Source organism: Poecile atricapillus, chromosome 2 (genome assembly GCF_030490865.1).
Source record: "Poecile atricapillus isolate bPoeAtr1 chromosome 2, bPoeAtr1.hap1, whole genome shotgun sequence".
NCBI classification, from domain to species: Eukaryota; Metazoa; Chordata; class Aves; order Passeriformes; family Paridae; genus Poecile; species Poecile atricapillus.
In genome coordinates this window covers 52,626,208-52,646,261 of record NC_081250.1, presented here as the reverse complement: position 1 = coordinate 52,646,261, position 20,054 = coordinate 52,626,208, and the positions used below count along the sequence as shown (strand labels likewise).

Here is a 20,054-nt window from a genome sequence, read left to right as displayed (position 1 = left end):
TTAGCATCTTTAACTACTGTGTGGGCACTGGCATCCTTCCACTGGCCTTTCCTGTTATGGCTATCAGTGGAAGCTTTGACTTGATCTACTCTGCCTCACTCTACCTGCCTCAACTCCAGTTGTCAATCTAAATGCCAGATTTACTGGGCACTTGATGGTACAGTCCTTATCCATGATGTACTGGACTATCATGAAGGATGCTGGACAGCTGCAGATTTTAATGCATTCCAACTCCTGCCTGTCTGGAGAGAATTTTAGCGAGCAGACTGACCTCAGATCCCATTGCTGTGTCCCTGTAGTTGCTTAATTGGGAGCTTGAATACAAGAGCCCCTGTACATGCACTGTGTTCCCACTGTGAAGGCAGCTCATTTGTTCTAGCAAGACTGAAGCAGTGCCCTGCTGCCTGCTCCCCTCAGATCCTTGTCTACCCAGACCTATGAGTACCACAAAGCACAATGGTTTTTTCTTCATCATTTAACCTGGTTTCATCCTCGCTCCTGTTTCCCACCTTATACTTGTAATACCCCCAGCCGCCTCTGTCTCTTCCTTCAAAAGGCGGCAAATTGGGAATGGATTCATATTCTCCTCCTTCATGCTGCTTGGATACTGGGGAGATACCCAAAGATGCAGTCCTCCTGCTTCCAGATGGGGCACAGCCAGGGGAAACTTAGATCTGTATTGCAGAAAAAGCTTGTTTTACTGCCAGTTTGGAACATGCTCAGCACAGCTAGGATTTCCTGGGCATTTAGATGGTAAAATCAAAGATATCTCAAATAAGCATATCAAACTGAATTTTTTAGAGAGGCTTATAAGTTAGATGAATTTTAATGTACTTTTACAGGAACATGAGGAGATATGGAGCAGAAGTCACTATATTAAGCACATATTTACTTGGGGGGTAAAAAAAAAAAGGTCTTCAGAAATTTTTCATGGGTGAAAACATCATAGTTTTTCCTCAGCTAGAAATTTCTGGATGAAATTTTCTTGCTGTGTCTGTCTGAAGACATGAGGCGGACACCCAGCACACAAAATTTTATTCCAAATGTATGTGTATTTGAAAATGTAGAAGCATCTGCAAACAAGGTTTATAATGAAAAATGTCGAACAACTTTCATAATCAGCAATGCTGGATGTACTGCCTGTATGGAGAAATACATAAAAGTGCTGAAATGTACAAGCACACATCCATTCCAGCTGCTAGCATTCTTTAGTAATGAGTCTTGCCAATAGGACAGCTTTTATGAGGGCAGCACATAAGCAGCAGCCTATTGAAATTAGATCTTAAAATTAGTATGTTTTCCCTGAACATCATTTTACAGAGCCACTTTCTTGTATCTGTCCTGCTGTAGAAACTCCTAGGTGCCTTTATTTTTCATAAGGCAAACATGGTGTGATTTTGTCTTCAGTTCAGGAGTCCACACCTGCAAATCTTCTCAGTGCAGCCATGGGTAAGCATGTCACTTCCTATGATCAGCATAGTTATAGAGGTGGATTGTACAAAGCTAGACTCAAAATCAGTACAGTATGGAGCTTGCAACACTGAGGGCTCAAATAGGTGAAGTTAGGACAGGGGACATTGGACCACTGAATATGAAGATTTGTGACTACACATTTGTTAGTAGTGTAGTAATTTCCCCTGCTACTCTTGTCATGGCAGGTAGCTGCTTAATCAAATTATCAAGAAAAGGAAATAAAAGTGAAAGTCAGTAGGGGAGTGTATTTGCAGATCAATGGAACAAAGAGTTGATGATACAATAAATGATAATAATCACCTCTCCTGTTATAAAGGAGATAACTCCAGCCCTCAGTGTGCAACCCGTGGGAAGGAACAGCGTGCAACAACTTCTGAAGATAAAAGAAAATACAAAATCATCTTATCTGTTCTTCAAATATCAGTTACAACTACAAATGCTGAAATACATTATTGGTGCAGAATTGAGGTTATTTGAATGTTCTAATTGTGAATTTCTGTATCTTGACAAGTGTGGATTTTTGGCTTAAGCTAAAAATTGATTAGAAATTTTCTGAGTGTTCTGCTTGTTTTTGAGCTGTTAGAGTTTCCTTGCAAATGTTTGTGCCTCAAATTGCTGATATGTACTGGTCAGCCTTAATTCTGGCTCCAGATACTTCTTTCTTTCTTGCTGGGAAATGTTATAGTTATCTAAAAGGTGAGACCACAGAATCTCAAGTCTTGCAGTTTCTCCTAAGAAGCCTGTTAAGTGTTTGTGCACATTTAATACAGAGGAAGGAAAAAGTCATCAGAAAATTGGAAGAAATTCTCAATGAGGGTTAAAGAAACACATCTGTTTAGACCTTGTTTGGTTACTAAACTGTTAGTTGTCTAAAAACTGAGGCGGTTTTGGAAAGCCATAGGTGGTTGTGATACTAAACAAATACTGTGAAACAGGTGCAGTCTAGAGCTTAAGGAAATACATGGTCCATAGGCAGCTGAGTAGCAAACCAACTTGATGGCTGTAGTGTCACCACTGCGTGTTGGAGACAGCCAATGTCTGGAACAGGCAGTTTTTCTGATAGAGCACCAGAAATAAGAGTCACTGTTTGCATGGAGCAGCAGCAGGCCTACATGATGGAAATAAAAGTGCCATGTATCAACACTGCAAGTACAAATTAGATCTGCCAGTAATAACTTTACCTTTTATCTTTGTTACAAGTATTAATTCTTTGCTGACAGGGCAGCTACAATATTGTGAGAAACTACCTAAATTTATCTAAAAACTATTGATGCTTAGGGAAAGGCCCATGCTGATGCAGGAATGCTGGGTTTCACCTCTTTGTGTTGCACAATTTACCTGCTCTCTACACTTCCAGTGATATTCATAAAGAGGAGATGGGCACTGAAGGCAGCAGCAGGTAGAGAAGGGAGGCCATTCATGAGAGGTGGACACGAAGTGCACACCAGGTTTCACAGGTTGCTGCTGATACAGTTTATACATTGTGCTGGTCCATGCTGCCAGGAGGCCTCAGTGACTCTTCTTCAACTTTGACTTTCTTACTCTTTCCCTGTCTGCCTTTCCTTGCTTTGTTTCCTTTTCCCTGCTTTCCTCTCTTTTAGTCTCTTTAGTCTTGTTTACACAGTTGTAGTCTCTCTGCTTTCTCCCCTGTCCCATTCTGTGCAGTGATTTTGTTATAATCTCAATCCTCTCCTCCCCTCAAGGACATTGCTTAGTCACTTAGTTCTGCATATAAACTGCCTTTAATCTCTCTCTGTTTTGGCTTCTCATTGTAATTCCTTGTCCTGTTTTTTTCATATGCCTCCTCCCGTTTCCCGTGGTATTCAAACAGTTCTCCCTCTCCATTGACTCATAGACTTCACTTCTAGAGATCACCGGGGCTACTTTAATTCAGGATGGTCCCACAGTGATTTGATTGTAGCACACCATCATATATTTGTTTATTCCACTTCTGGCTCCTCTCTAGGGAAAACTTTATGACTCATAACTTAATTGCTTTGCTGTCTGCTTTGGTTCACTTGGTTCCTAACTACTTACCAGAGACAGCTACCTTTTCATTACTGGTTTTGACACCTTTCATTTTTTATGCACAATGTTTGCCCAAAAGAGCAACAACAGCTCTTTTAGTAATAGACTGAATTGATCAAAAATGACTCAGTTTTTAAGACCAGCATTACTTTCCTGAGAGGTTTTTACAGCAGTGAGAAATGCCTACCTAATGTCTAGTCACCTCTGCTATTTAGCTGAAACAAAAAGTGTCATGGGAGTAAATCACAGCAAGCTTGTTGAAGTGCCTCAGGTGCATCTCACACTCCTAGCAAACACCAGCTGACGTTTGCTGCCTCCCCCAAAGAATATCGTCTTCCTTGAAACACTCATTAGGGTGTTCCAGGGGTTTTTTTTAGCTCAACAAGAGAAGCTGCATAATCTTGGCAGAGCCTTTTTTTTTGTATTTGGAAAAGAAATCCACCTTTAAGTGAAAACTAAGCCTCTGAGATCAGGTTGACCTTAGTAAGCAAGGAATAGAGAATTAATTATAAGATCAAGTGAACTTTTGAGAAGACATTTAAGGCAGTTTTGAAAACTCTGAAGGAATGAGGAGATGAGTAGGAATGGAAATATTTTGAAGGGAAAGGGTTTCAAATAAACCAACAGGACAAATAACACTGACAGAAATGTGACTGGATGGTGAGAACAAGGAGACCTCTTGGAGACTTTCAACTCTCAATACCTCCAGCTGCAATTCATTAGCAGACCCTACTAGATTTTGTCTCCTCTTCAGTTTCATAAGGAATCAAATGTTTCCAGGGGCTGGATGGTTGCAAAGGCAGCGTAGTGCAGTCCAGTTAATTTGCAAAACAGATTTAGTAACTGCAATAACTCAGGGCTTTGATAGTGAAATCATTTTTGTGAAATTAACTTCTTTTTCTTTGTAAGAGGGATGAAGCCCCATGACAGAGTTTTTTTGGCAAAAGTCAAACTTCTCAGTGCTTTCCTCTGAGTGGTCTCTGTGGTGTCCAGGGAGGTAGTACATCTCAGTTCCACCCCCTTCCTTGTAATCTGTGTGACCGACACAGGTGCTTGGTGCAAGGAGGAAAGCAGAATCTCCCCTCCTGTTGCCTGGTTCTGATTATCTTGCTTTACTGTGCCTTGAGGGCCTTCCATTGGGGCAGGTGTATTTTCTGTGCATCTGCAATAGTTAAGAGTGGTGAATGAAACCTTTGATGTTCATTAATCACCACCTTTACCACTGCTTGATGAATGGCTCCAGCTGTGCCGCTGTTTTGGATTGGGTGTGGCACTTGCATCTCTCTGGTTCCTTTCTTGCAGTTTGAAGTTTTATGTGGGCAGTTCGGTTGCAAATTAAATTAGAAATAGTAATGTGAAACTGAGAGGAACCTGTAATAACCACATGGTTCTTTCCAAATACATATTCAGTCATCTAAGTTATCCTTTGTCCTTGAAAGTGGTACTGATATCCAGATTAACTACATATGGACATACTCTCTCCTTCCATTCTCTCTCATACTTTCAGTTTAATTGAATGGATTATTTTAAAATTTTCCTGATGTACATGGTAACTGATTTCCTACTTGTCAACCTGCGACAAGATTTTCTGCTGTGGGGCCTGTTAGCTTGTCATACAAGCTAACACCTGAAGTTATATTTCATTAACTACAAAAGTTAATTTAGGTTTTTTTTTAAGGCTTCTCTTTATTCTAGCTCTCAATATTCAATGCAAACTGTAGCTAAAAATCTCCAGGGGAGAAGAAAATTAAGATTTGAATAATTGGTGAGAACTGCATGTTTTAGCTATTGTGATATCCTCAGCTTTTGCTGTCCTCTCAGTGAGTAAATGAGTTAGCTGCTGAGCTGTTAAAAGTCCTGTAGAGAAAATTACAATGTGAAAATGCAATCTGGACTTGCAGTTTTTGCTGGATGAGCCCACAGGCTCATCCAGCTTTTTTTGCTGCCAAAAGGAAACAACTGCTGCTCCCAGGTGCAACACAGGGTCGCTTGCTCAGCTGCACTGACACCTCAAGTAGATCTCTTGAAGATGCACAATTTCATTTGGGGGTATAGTTATGAATTCAACCCCAGGATGGGCCCCACAACCCCTCGTGGAGGTGCTGAAGGACTCTGTATTCTGTTCCAATTCTTATGGAATGCTGTGAAGTAAATGGGACACATGCACACATTGTGGATATACTGGGAGAGGTTGTATTTTCATTGTGTGAGCAGAAACGTGCACCTGGTGAAGAACAGGCTGTGGGGATGGAAAATATGGTGACAGATTTAGTGCGCTGGCACTGTGCTTCTCATCGATGGGCTGCACATTCCTGCAGCACCCCTCAGGTTTAGGGGACTGGGAAGCCACCTGAAAGAAATCGAGTAGCGCTTGTACTTGGGAACCACACCTCTTTGTTTTTCATTTCCCAAATGACATGTGAAAGTTGGGAAGTCTTTACACTTCTAAAATTATTTGGTCTTTCAAAAAATACCAGGATTTCTCTTTCTACTTATGTTCCTGTGTAGGTATCAGGGTAAGCAATTCAGGTCTGTGGTTTTGAGGGTCTCTACCATTTTTCATGTCTCAGGTTTTGCTTCCACCTGAAGTGCTACACAGCTGTTTCTTGGATCTATGAACAGCAGATCACAGCACCATAATCTGTGGTCACAGTCTCATCTCTTAACATTTTTTGTTACAGCTGCAGTGATTTGAGTAATTTTGTTACTGGTATTAAAATGGCAGTGCAATTTGTATGTTAAAACAGGTAAATGGCATTTTTTTATTGTTTCCATACGTAGGCACTGTAGTTACAGTGAGTGTTTTTGTGGCTCTGCCGGCAAAGGCTGGTGTTTTCTCTGAGCTACAGCAGCAGTTGCAAAGCAAGGTCTTAAGGAAAATCTTGGAACAGATGAACATTTCCATGTCATTATCCAATTAAAACTGGAAGATGTGAAAGCTGCTTTTATTTAAACAGGCATTTTTCAAATTGCACAAACATACCTGTTACATATGTAACACTGCATAATTGCAGCACCTAGGCACATACCAGGCCAGTTCACATCTAGTTTACTGTGGAAGAAAATTCTTGCATGCCAGCAGGCACGCCAGGATGAGCTCCAGCAAGTCACCAGTTCCAGGCGGGTAGGCAAGTAGCAGCACTTCGCATCTGTTGGTAGTCACAGACCAGCACAGAAGCTGGCTGGAGCTGTCTTTCATTCTTGCAGCAGACAAGAAAGTGGGTTGTGAGGGGCTGATTAACAAGAAGGTGTTTTCACTTCTGTGCCTCAATACAGTTAGTGAGATGAGTTTCCCTCAGTATTATTTATTTGAATGTCAATGCATGTGGCGAAAAGCAGCACTATGAGTGCCAAAAATCATGACCTTTCTTGTGTTCCTCACCTAATTTAAATCTTTAGAAGTCAGTGGAAATACACGAAGGCAGGGTCTGGCAGTACTCTGCTATTCCTGAAAATGCTTTAATGTAGTAACTGGCAGAGCAGTTAATCTGTGGAGAGCCACGTCCTTGCCCTGACCAAGGCCAGAGCAAATTGGCACACTGAAATCTGACAATGAGCAGCTATGCCATCCTGTCCTAAGGAAGTTTCTCAATTTCTGCACATCAGTGCTTGGTACATCTGAACAGGGAAGATTTATATGTCTCTACTTTTTTTCTTCCTAAAGGATGCTGAACAGGTGCTCTAAGGTCCGTCTCTGGTTACTTCTGCTCAGAAGAGGTTTGGGTTTTAACTGTTTTAAATCCATGAACCAAATTCTAAATTTCACCCTGGCAAAGGTGAAGATCAGAGGCAGGAGGTATCCTGTTTTGCCATCCAGCCAGAATGAACCAATTGCATTTTAACTGCTTGCCAGCCTTATGCCTGTGAGCTGCAGCTGATCACGCAGATTACCCCTGGCAGTTTTTCTAATGCTAAATATCCCTTGTGGTTTTTTTTTTAGCTGAAACAAAGATCTGTTTCAAGTATTACCATGGTGTGAGTGGAGCGCTACGAGCCACGACTCCGAGTGTGACAGTGAAAAACAATGCAGCTCCTGTAAGTTATGCTGACATTTTATTTTTTCCATGTATGTTCCGTTGCTTTCTCTGCCTGCTTTATATGACTTTATATCAAAATTGAACATAATATTTTCTCTTTATTGTATTGTGATACAGAGAAAAGGGTAGTCTTTCCATGAAGATGTAGGTTTGTATGCCAAGAGAATGTAGATTCAGCTCTGAATCTGTCACTGATAACCTCTCTGATTTGGGCCAAGTCCCACATCCTAGCTATATCCTGTTCTGTGTAGTTGTCTTCTCTCTGCTGGGGGCTGTGAGATTTGGGTGATATCCCTAGAGAATTTGGGATCCTTGGACAGTAAATACAGTAAGTTTCCAGAGAGGGAAAAGATTTTCCCCTTTTAAAGTGCTTTTTTCAAAATGAGCATTTTCCCAGCAGTTCCTCTGAGTTCCAGGAACAAGCACACAGTGACATGCCCCCATCAGTGGTAAGAAGTGGGCATTCAGGACCTGATCTATCAAAGGACTGAACATCATTTTTGACAGATTGAGGCTTCACTGAGGGCAATTTTGATTTGCTAGAGCCTAGCAAGCTCTGTGGCTTAGATAGCTCTAAAAAGCTATATATCTTGTCTGGTATTGGGAAATTTTATCACCCTGAGACTGAAACATCTTTTAGAAGCCCACAAAGAGACTTGATGACCTCCAAAGCTTGTCTGGCCCTGCTGACAGTGTTTTACTGCCTGCCAGGCTTGGCAGAGACCTGCATGAGCTGAGGAGTTCTATTCCAACCAGCATAAGAAAAAGACTACTTCAGATATTGTTTAGTCTGGAAGATGGGTTCAGAAAAGAACAGGAAAGAACTGCCTTACTTGTGGGTTTATGTAGGTTTCAGTGGGCATCACTGAAGCTTAATTTTTTAGCCTTTTTTTTTTTTTTTTTTTGCTGGTGTTTGTTTTCATTGCTTTTGTTGTTGTTGCTTTTTTTGGTGTGGGTTTTTTTTTTCCCCAGTCCAAAGTTAATATTTCTAGAAAGGCTGAAAGTCTCCACTGCTGTGTGTTGGCTGTATCTGATTCCACCAAAGCCAGAAAGGATTAATTTTTTCAGCCTTGGGCATGAAAAAACTTTTGGTGGTTTCTTTGCCTTCTTTTGATGCACAATATAGCTGCACACTAGATGCTGGATTGGGACTGCTGGCACATCCTTTAGAACTAAAAGGCATTCATGTCTCATTGTGCCTTTCCGACGTGATCATGGTGAACCCATTCATCAGTTTTAGAACCTGGAGAATTTCCTTCAGCTGTCTTCAGAAGAACATTAGGATGTGGCCTTGGATATCTTCATTGTGAGGGATGCTGAAAAATTCTTCTTAGCCTGTACTGAGTCACGTCTTGTAGCCTCAGGACTTGTTGCTGATTTCCCAATTGTTGTAATTTGGTGGGATAATGTCTCTTGTTGATTTAGTCCCTGTCTTCTCTGAAAGGTAAGCCAGCCAACCAAGGCAATAAATACCAGCAGGCTGAGAAGTTATAATTTGTTTTTACATTATTCCCATCCATGTCTTAGACCTGAGTTGGAGCAACTGCACACATTTTTCAGGTTTAGTATGGAAGGGTTACTGTTCCATTATTAAGTATGGGCAGAATGTATGAAATTAGTAGAAGAATGTCTGAGGACCTGTGCCCTTGTAATATGCAAATAGGTAAATCTTTCCAAGTTCTTTAGCTGAGACTTTTACATACATATTTATGTATACATATTACATACATATTTACATAAATATTACATGCATGTAAATAAACATATTACATACATATTTATGTAAAATAAATAATACATATATGTAATAAACATATTACATGCATATTTATGTAAAACAGCCATTTACTTTCTGCCAAGGCAGGATTTGCATTTAAAAGAAAATCCTCTTCATGCAGTACTCATGGTCTTCATAAAAATCAGATGAGGACTGCCTATTATGACCTTTAGTTGAGTATACTGTACACAACTGAAAACCAAAATATGATTAAAAGTGGTATCAGATAATGGTTTTCTGTTTAAGGGCACAGCCAGTGTCCTTGGAAATAGCATTCTTTTTCTGTAATCTTCTTTTCCTGCCTTTCTGGGTTTCAAAATAGCCTGTGTGGGTTTTTTGCAGACCAGAGAGGCCAGCAGTGATGTAGGTGCAGCATCTTTGTCTGTTTTCTTCTTCCTTGTTTTGCTGTATGACTTACTTGGTTTATTGTAAGGCATATACTAAGGGAAGACAACAAAAGCAATACAATGGCAGTAAAGGTTATGCAATATGAACTTGAATGGACCCTTCTGTATGAGTGCAAAGAGGAGGAAAAAGTGCTATAGATTTGAAAATTCCTTCAGAGTTTGGAGAAAAATACTGGGCTGACTCTTGCCTGTGTGAAGGCTTTCAGCTAAGTGTGATCCTCCAAATTCCAGTCCCAGCTGACACCATCAGATGTCTTTCTCCATCTGTCTCTCTGCAGTACCTGTCCAACCTTTATTACTGAAGTATTTGAATGTTTTATAGCATCCGGTACCATTGGCAAGGGGTGTTACTCCCACTGCACAGGTGGGGAAAGGGATAACAAGGGATTTGCCCAGCCCTACTCCTTTGGTTTTTTTGGTTCTTGTGGGCCTCAGCACTATAAAGTAAAGACATTATTTCTAGAATTGCACACACTCACCTTTGGCTGTGATTTCAGTATTTTGTTCAGTCAAGGGCCATGACAGTCTAGCACCATACCTGTAGTTCATCTGAGATCCCTGACACTTCTTACCATAGTGAGATTTGACACACAGGGCCCTTCTTGATGGAAGGGATGCATCAAATTCCTCAGTTGTTTTCATTGCTCCAGTGGTTCAGAGCACTGCCCCAGGGTGCTGGGCATGGCATTTCTTACAGTGCTGACAAAAGCTGTAGTCTTCTGACTGCTGTGGCCTCGGTGCAGAGAGGGCCTCTGCTGCTCAGAGAAAGCTTTCTTCAGATCCTGGGACAGCTTCCTGCACATCTCACAGAAGCCATCCTGTGGTCTGTGCTTAGAAATTTACCCTCTAATGCAGCCAGTAGGAGTTTCAGCAGTGGCTGATGTACCTAAGTGTGTTAGAAAAAATAGCTTTACAAGGAGATAATCTCATTAGGGATCCTACTGTGGGTGTCAAGACTGAAGTTTTTTGAAACCAATAAGAGTTTTGCCATTGTAATGACATGTCAAAAGTTCACTGACTCTTAGGCTTTCAGTAGAGGGACAGAGGGAAGGAGGCTTTGTGTTTTTGACATAAGCAAACCTTTTTGTTTGGCACAGCTTAGGGAAAAGATCCAGAGCAGGTGTCCTTTGAGAAGCAGCATTTGGGGACAGGTGACCTTCTGAGGACAGTGTTTTTACTGCTAGCACTAGTTTATCTGCAGCTGATGCCAGAGCCACCCGAGTGGGTTCTGTCCAAGCCTCCAAGCGCGTGGCAGCTTCTGCATCAGGGGCAGCAGCTGGCATATTGGCTTGCTTGGTGTGTGTCCTGTCAACGAGTCTGAAAACACTGATAACCAGCAGTATCCTAACACCACTATTTAAAACATCAACAAAAAAACCCCTCCATTGTCTGTCTGACTGCAGTTTGCTGCAATTGAAAAGGGAAAAGAAGCTGGAAGCAGTCATGCTGGGGGCTGCAAGCCGTTGCTATTCTTGTTCACACGCTGCTGAGACCGTCTTTAACTGGCAGTTGAAAGGAATCCCGCTTCCAAAGGGGAAAGAAAGCTGCTGTGTAAGTTGGATGTCTTTGTACAGCACCAGTGGTGCTTCAGGCTGAGTAGCATCTCACATTTCTTGTCTTATGAATGTTCTGCTCCATTTGAGTTTATCTCCTTACGCTGTAACCCAGTTATTAGAGCTGCCTCGCCTGCTGATTAGGATGCCCTGCAGTTCGTTGGTTGGTGAAAAGTCTTGTCACATTTTATTGCCTGTGTATCATCAAGCTTGAATATCTGGGAATGAAGGGCTGTGCATTTTGGCCAAATCATACATGGTAGAAGCTTAAATGTGAATTTGGGACGTCAGATAGGCCTGGGGATAATGACAGGAAAAAAGAGCACCTGCAATTCTGAAAAAAAACCCAAAAAAACTCAATGGAATATCCTAGCTGGCTCCTTTTTTTCTGGACTAGTGGAAAGCAGTGTTGTTTGTGCACAGGAATTTATACTACTAAAGGATAAACATGACCATGGTATGGATGAGCAAACAGTTTTCTCAGTAGAAAAGAACATTTTTACAACATCTGGAATGTTCCTGTATTTGTTACTCTTCATTTATTCATAATATTGTCACCACTGATTCAGCTTCACATCAGACTTTGTTGCAGAAAGAAATACAGGTTACAGCAATTAATTCTAGCAATAGGGAGGTGTTATCTTGTTAATATAAAAATGATTTAACCTGAACAAGGTTTTCCTCCAGTAAAATAAAACGGGCATGAGAACAGCATGCAGAAGAAAGAAGAACCTTTTTCCCTAAGAGTTTATAGCCTAAAAAGATGAATTGGATACATCACAATTAAAAGGCAGTAAGTGGAGAATCAATGCTTTAGCCTCAGGACAAATGTCTTCACTAAATTGGGAGCATTCACTCACTGTGTATTATATGCAAAGAACCTCAGCTGATTTGATCTCTGGAGCTTTCATGCCACTGTTTCTGTCTCACAGATCGCGTGTAAATTGGAGCTGATTGTTGAAAGAGACCTTCCCTGTATTGTGTTTGTGTGGAAATGCTGCGTCAGCTGGGTTTCCCACAGCAGGAATTACTGCTTGATAAGCTGCTGCTATTTGGTGGTGACTGATCATTCCTGAGGACTTCCTGCTGTAAATATTTGCATTACGTGCTGTCACGTCAGAGCGTGGGCTGCTGAGGAATGTTTGATAATGAAGGATTCTGCTTCGTTTCCATGCATGTGCTGCAAGAGAGGATTTTATGAAAGTGTGCACATACAAGCAGCAGTAGCTCTCATTCTATTGGAAGGCTGGAATTTAAAATCTCACCTGTGTCTTCTTTTTCACTTCATGTCTGATTCTGTGATAAGTGAGTTTTAAAACTGTCCACGTTTCTGGGACATTGCTATGGAACAAATGTAACTGTCTGATTTGGAGGGTGTAGGTATAATTAGACTTCAATAGACAGCAAATAAAGAAGTAACAGAAACTTCTAGTGGCTTGTGCACTGCTCAGCAATTGAGGTTAAAAAAAAGTTTATGGAAAACACAACATGAGGTTGCTGCAATTAATCACAGCAAAGAATGCAAGCCAGGTACATCTTTAACAAGTGTAAGTGGTGTACCTTGAAAAGCTCAGCATTTCCAGGGAGGGAAGCAGCACTTCTCTGGAATCTATGGGTATGCTTAGGTGACTAAGTATTTGTCAAAAGTGAGCAAGAGAATTCCCCTTCCTTATCTTGAGCTGAGAAATAGCCAGAGCTCCCCCAGCTGCAGCTGCCTTCCAATACAAGGCAAGGAGCAGCATTGTTAGTACCACCAATGTTCTGTATGTGTCTCGCCCTCTTACCTGCAAAGGTAATCATTCAGGAATGAAAAAGAAAAACAGGCCAAAATGAGAAGGGGGAAATGACTGGAAATATTCACTCAGCTGGAAGGAAGCAGTCAAATACAAAGCTCTCTCTGCCAGCATATGGTCCCTTTCCAATGTAAAAGGGCACCTAGCAGAAAATATATATGCTAAGAAACAATTGCTGAAAGAAAGTGGATTCTATGATTAACTGTTTGAGGTGAAGAATTTTGAAAAAAGTAGCTGATCCATAAACTGTGGAAGGAAAGTGACCTGAGTGGGTTTCTCATCTATTGGAAGTACCTGCCCATTTTGGGCTGTCCCTGATGCAGAATTTCTTTCACAACAGCAGCAGTGCTGTCAACAGCCTGCCTACATATGTGCTCATACATTGCCACTGGTGTAGGCTAGCATCAGGAAGTGGTCTAACATGAAGACATGAGTCTTTAAATTCAAAGAAATTATTACGCTGACTGGGGACTTGTTTTAGCATTTGAGCAGACAGTTTGGTTTGTCCTATGGTTTTCCAGAGGCATTCAAGGAGCAATTTTGTCATTGTGTGCAAAAGAACATTATGGTGTTAGGAAGCTGTCATAGCTGACAGAAGCTGATCAGAGAAGTTTAGTAGTACCTCTTAGAAGGTAATCGACAAAGATTTGATGTGCGAGCACTTTCATGTTACAAAGCCCTGTCTGCACTCATATACTTGCTTTGAAATGTTCTAGAGAGGGGATACACCAGCCATTTCAGTGGCTACAGCTAACATGCATTCAGAGGGAAGTGGGGCTTTCCTGGCAGAATTTAACCCCAGCAGCTACATAATATAAGGGGATGATTTTTGATATCAGAACAACCCTCAGCATGCTTCTTGCATCTGAAAAATGTAATTAATTATTTTTTTTCACTTCCACGTTGTTTCATTATAAACCCACAGTAGTGTTTCACAGCCTGATTTGGTCATACTCGGTTCATGTACAAGCATACTTACTCCCATGAGCAGCCTCCTAATACTTGCAGTTGAGCCCTTAGTTCAGTGTAATTACATTTTCAGTTATGCTTTTCTATATCCTAATTATCACTGATTCAAAGAATTTGAAGGTTAATGACACGTCCAAATTAATTCTTATTGCCACCTCAGTAACACAGACTTTTTTTTCAGTATCCAGTTATATAGAGTCTATTGTATTTACACTGCAATTACCCTGTCATGTAGCGAGCACTTCATTTATATGAATTAGTGGAGTTGGAAAGCGTAACCAGGATGTAATTGGTCCTCTGACTGCAGCATAACTATAGTCACTGCGTTAGAAATAATAACCTTTTTCTTCCTTTTAGTTTCCTTCCTCTCATTTTAAAAAGGGATTGTTGAGATTTTCTTTAAATATTAAGAAAACTCATTTGTAATGAAGGTCTCTTCTGAGTGCAGTTTAATAATACTTGCTTTTACAGTTCTGCTTTAGTAAAGGTATGGAGCACGTGCTGGAACTCCACTGACTTTACTGGAAATGTTTAATTATTTTCCTTCAGATTGACAGTATCTTTCGAAACAGAATAGAACTGGCAAGTAGGGTCACTTGCATTTTCATTATGACAGATTTCAGATGTGTCAGTGGCTAAAGTAAGAAATGATCCAGATCCATGCTCCTGGTGGCTTTTTTCTCTATCTTGTTATTGACTTTTAAGCTTGGTGTGATTGAAACTCCTATTACCATTCATTCAAAGATTTACAACCTTTTTGAGAAGTAAGTGCTCATAATTTATTATCTAACAAGCAGAAATTGAGCAGGGGAGGTACAAAAAGTTTTCTTTGTGAGCATTGATTTCCAGAGCAGCAGCCCATGGCTCTCAATATGAAGGTATGTGTGTTTTTAGTGTTCCACCCCAGGAGGAATGTCTCTGCTTTCCAGCACACAGCTGTTTGCATATTTAAATATTATTTAATTTTGTAGTCTTCATAATTTCCTTATTCATCCATACAAAAGACAGGTTATTTGATCATCTTAACGGATTTGTAGACACAAATACCTAAAATTAGTCTTGGCATCAAAAATCAGGATCGATTAGAAAAAACTTTATGCAACAAATGCTCCCAAAATATTTCTCAGTGTTTTCTGCCCAAATCCACCTGCATATTCCACACAGATCTTCAAGAAGCATATATCTAGGAGAGAAGGGGAAGAGCCTCTTACAAGGCGCGTGTGGGATGCAGGGCAGCAGGTGAGCAGGGATCAGTGCTGTGCTTCTCTGGAATGCAGTGCTTGTCACCGAGGAGGCCCTGGCCTTGCTGCCTTGGAACAGTCACCATGGAGTGCTGGGTCAAGCACCGACTCTGCACATATTACTGTGTTGACAGCCAGTGCCCTTTTGCATCCTGTGGTGAATCCAGGTAGTGTAGGAGAGCATGGAGGAACTAGGCCTTTATATCAAATGTATCCCTGGCAGAGTACCAGGTGCTTGAAGCGGGGAGAGGCTGTGTGCCTGTACAGGCAGGTATCCTGTTCAGTGCACTGAAGAGTGGAGTGATCTGAAGTGGAAGTTGTTGAGGTCCTGACACTGTCATCTTGACTCCTCTTTTACCACTGCAGGCATGCTTAAATTCCTAGTAGCTTCACACATGATGTATTTTTGTAGACATACCTGCAATGGATTTACACAGAAAAGAAGTGACATAAGAAAATGCTAGCATCTTTTAAATTATTAAGTAAAATAATTCTGCAAGTGTTCATCCATCAGACTTTTTCCTATTGTGGTAGTCCAAATGTGCAGTTCTGCAGATTTAAAGCAGAACAATGACAGAACAAATACCAGTGGTAATGCTACCATTTGCAGGTTCCATTAAATTGTTGTCCATTTCTTGCCATGTCATGGACTCTATCTAAGCAGCACTAATCGTGGAGCTGCTGAGCCATCCCTAAGTTTCACTGGCCACAGCCTAGTCTTCACTGTGCAGGTCAGTTGCACCAATTTTGGGCTTCTCCCTGTTGCCCTAATTTCTTTGTACATGTTGTTTCAAAGAAAACACTTCGGTCAAATTTAAGCTTAATGGGCATCTGATACTGTATGAACTTCTAAGAGTAGATTTAGAATGGTTTCATTAACAGGCTTGCAATACAGAACCGTTGAAGTGGAGAGATAAAAAGTAGGACAGATGGGAACTGGAGTGATTTTATTTCAACAACACCAAGAAGACCATTACACAAGCCATTTATTTGTTAATGGGTTCAATAAGAATCTGGTATTTCCCAGCCACTTGCTTTTGGAATGTCTCTTGTTACGGTCACGTAATAGCCATAGTAATATCTGCACATCATATTGCTCCCTTCTGTGGTTTAGTAAATCATGGAGAGATCAGCAGCTGTTCAGCACACTGCACTGGTGTAATCATCCTTGCTTTGGCCTTTTACACCCTTAGATACTCTCTCCTGCATCTGGTCAGATTAATGAAAAACAATGCAGTTCTGGACACTATGCAGTGAGTCTGAGGGCAGATATTTTAGTTTTTGGAGGGGGAAGGAAAGAAGGATTTAGACCTGAGGAGTACTTCAGAGCTGAATGTGATAGAGTGCTGAATGAAGGAATGAAGCACCTCCTGTTTCCTCCCTTCTAGGAATTACTTGTCGTGATAGGGCATGAATCTGATTGTGGGTGAGCACCAGATAAATTACCAGGGGTAGTTTAGACGACATGACACAGCTTTCCAGTATGTTTTAGTTCAGAAGCTGCAAAAATATTTGCTTTGATCTTTCTTTACAAAATAGATTCTTTATACTTTTTTCACTGCATTTTCTGGTTTGATTTGTTATTGCAAATTTTGTACACATTGATTTAAATCTCATTGGGTGCACTAGAAGCCTGCTAATGAATTTTAAAGAACATTGTGTTTTACCCATTTTTTGTGCATGTTTGACTATTATTTAGTGAAAGCACTATTTATACTTGGCACAATCTTACTTTAAAAAAAAAATACACTTTTCACTCAGAAAGAAAAGGAACAGGAATGTTGCCAGGGTGATTCCAGTATCCAGCTAATCTAACACCCAAGACAGTGGAAGCTACAAGAATCCTGCAGTGCATGGGCATGAAATCCTCTAGGTCAAATTTGTTATGTCTATAGTACTGCCTGATGGGGCATAAAGAGGAAAAGACCAGGGTTTGGTATTCTGTGTTCCATTTTCTTTCCAGTACTGCTTATCCACATCATGACTTGCCCTAATGCTTTCACTAACTGTCCTTTCCTGCTCTGCACTGGACCCACACAGCGGCAGCTGTTGGAAAAGCTTGTGTCTCTGTTGTAAGTGGGAGGCTTGATGATTGCAAGTCATTGCAGCAGGGAAATAATTTTGATCTTGTCAGTTGTAAACTTTCTGAATACCCCGACAGGTAAATTTTTTCCATTTAATTAGGCCTTTCAAGTGAAAAAAAAAAAAAAAAAAAAAGCAAGGAAAAAAAAAAAAGCTTTGCTTTCTTCAGTTTTTGCATTTACCTTTACGTTTGTTCAATTTTATTGTCTTCTCCTATGTTCCAGGATTAGCAGAGATGGAGATAAGAAGCTGTTGGTCTCTCCCATCTCTGTATCAGTCAGCATTGCTTACAGCTTTACCATGTTTCCTTTTACTGAAGTTCTTCTAAGGTATTTAGATGCATGTGCATCAGGTGACACATGATTCTGATCGATATCTTCTCTTGCACAATTTTTAAATTCCTGTTGAAGGCATCAGCAGACATTTTCAGAATCTCTTATAATCTCTGCTACTCATGAGCTGAAGATCTTTGTGTGTTTAAATAGAAATATGGGGAGAAGAAATGTTGGGTGTGGATAACGACATCATGGTTTTGGGTAGGATTGCAACCGAGATATAGAATCATAGAATAGAATCATAGTATTGTTTAGGTTGGAAAAGGCCTCCAAGATCATTGACTCCAACCTCTGACTGATCACCTTGTCAACTAGACCATAGCAATAAGTGCCAAGTACACTTGTTTCTTGAACACCTTCAGGGATGGTGACTCCACCACCTTGGGCAGCCTATTCCAATGCTTGACAACTCTTTCCTTGAGGAAATTTTTCCTAATGTCCAACTTGAATCTCCCCTGCTGCATCTTGAGGCTATGCTCCACTTGCCACAACCTCCTTGCAGGTAGCTATGGAGAGCAATAAGGCCACCACTGAGCCTCCTTTTCTCCAGGCTAAACAACCCCAGCTCCCTCAGCTGCTCCTAGAGGACTTAGCCTGAAGAGCATTCGCCAGCTTTGTTGCCCTTCTCTGCACTTGCTCCAGAGAAAATCTTACTTCAAGTGAGGGGCCCAGAACTGAACAAAGAACTTGAGATGCAGACTCACCAGAGTCCAATAGAGAGGGACAATCACAGCCCTGGTCCTGTTGGCCACACTATTTTTTATACAGGCCAGGATGCTGTTGGCCCAATTGGCTATCTAGGCACGCACTAGATTATGGTCTGCTGCTGTCAACCAGCACCCCCCGGTCCTTTTCTGCCAGGCAGCTTTGCAGCCACTCTTCCCGCAGCCTCTAGCATTGCCTGGGGTTGTTGTGACCTAAGTGTAACACCTGTCACTTGACTGTGTTGAACCTGTTACAGTCGGCCTCAGTCCATCAATCCAGCCTGTCCAGATCCCTCTGCAGAGCCTTTCTACCCTCCAACAGATCAATACTCCTGCCTAAATTAATGTTATCTGCAAACTGAGGGGGCACTCAGTCACCTTGTCCAGATCATCAATAAAGATGTTAAGCAGGACATGCCCCAATAACCCCACCAGTGAGCAGGCAGTAATTGGATGTGGCTCCATTCACCACAGTTCTCTGGGCCTGGACATCCAACCAGCTTTTAAACCAGTGTAGAGTGTACCTGTCCAAGCCATGGACCACCAGCTTCTCCAGGAGAATGCTGTGGGAGACAGTATTGAAGGCTTTACTTCTGCCTTCTGGGGTAGAAGACCCTTGAATCAGGAATGGTGTTAATTAGCTAAGAAATCTGAATGAGCTGCGATGAAATATACTGATTGCTGTATCTACTGGCCTCCATGACCCAGTGTCTGGTTTAAGCCCAGGTGGAAATAAAGCACCATCCAATCACTCACTTAGCTGCCCCTCTCCCCACCCGCCCTGATGGAATGGGGAGGAGAATCAAAGTTAACCTTGAGATAAGAACAGTTTAATAATTGAAAATAAATTAAAATACAGTAATAATGTTAAATTATTATAATAATTATAGTAAAATAATAGTAATAACAGTAATAATAATAATAGTAATAATAATAGTAATGGAAAAAACAAGTGATGCATGACGTTCCATGGTAATCTCTTGGAATATCCCTTTCAACAGTTTGGGTCACTTGTCCCAAATGTGCTCCCTCCCAGTTTCTTTTCTGAACCTCCTTACTGGAACAGCATGAGACAAGAAAAAAAAAAAAAAAAGTCCTTGACTTGGGATAAAAACAACTTAGCAAAAGCCAAAACATGCTATCAGTGTGTTATCAATACTTTTCTCATTCCAAATCCAAAACACAGCACCTCTAACAGCTACTGAGAAGTTAACTGTACCCCAGCTGAAACCAAGACATCCAGTCCCGTTTCTGGGAGGACACCAGGCTTTCATCCAGACAAGAAGAAGCCCGTATTCTGTTTAACGTTAAAATGCTGACACTTTTTCATGACTGCCTGACTTAATGTATTGTGCTGGTTTTGCATTAATTGACATTTGGTGAGGAGGGAAGAAGCTACCCACAGAAATGATTTTTCTGAGAGAAGCTGCTAAGAGCTTCCTCTGTGCCTGGAAAAAACCAATAGCTGGCTAGCTCTGAGAATTGACAACCTATTAAACCTTTTAAAAGGTAGGTCCACCTCTGTGAGATTCACATTTTAAAGACAGGCAAGCCCGGGAAATCTCTCTTTTGCTTCTGGCTTTGAAGAGGTATCTGGGTGTTGGTCGGGCCAGCCCCACTCTGACGCAGCCCGTGTGGCCTGGTGGGGCCAGCCC

General features: G+C 41.2%; 1 protein-coding gene across 1 annotated transcript in view; it reads left to right on the top strand.

Annotated features, from left to right (window-relative positions):
- The window catches only part of HECW1 (HECT, C2 and WW domain containing E3 ubiquitin protein ligase 1), a 247,895-nt gene that overhangs the window by 119,905 nt on the left and 107,936 nt on the right, over positions 1–20,054 (top strand). Inside the window, exon 4 of the mRNA XM_058831790.1 lies at positions 7,442–7,536. Within this exon, the coding sequence (XP_058687773.1) occupies positions 7,442–7,536 (95 nt within the window). The remainder of the gene's footprint in view (positions 1–7,441; positions 7,537–20,054) is intronic.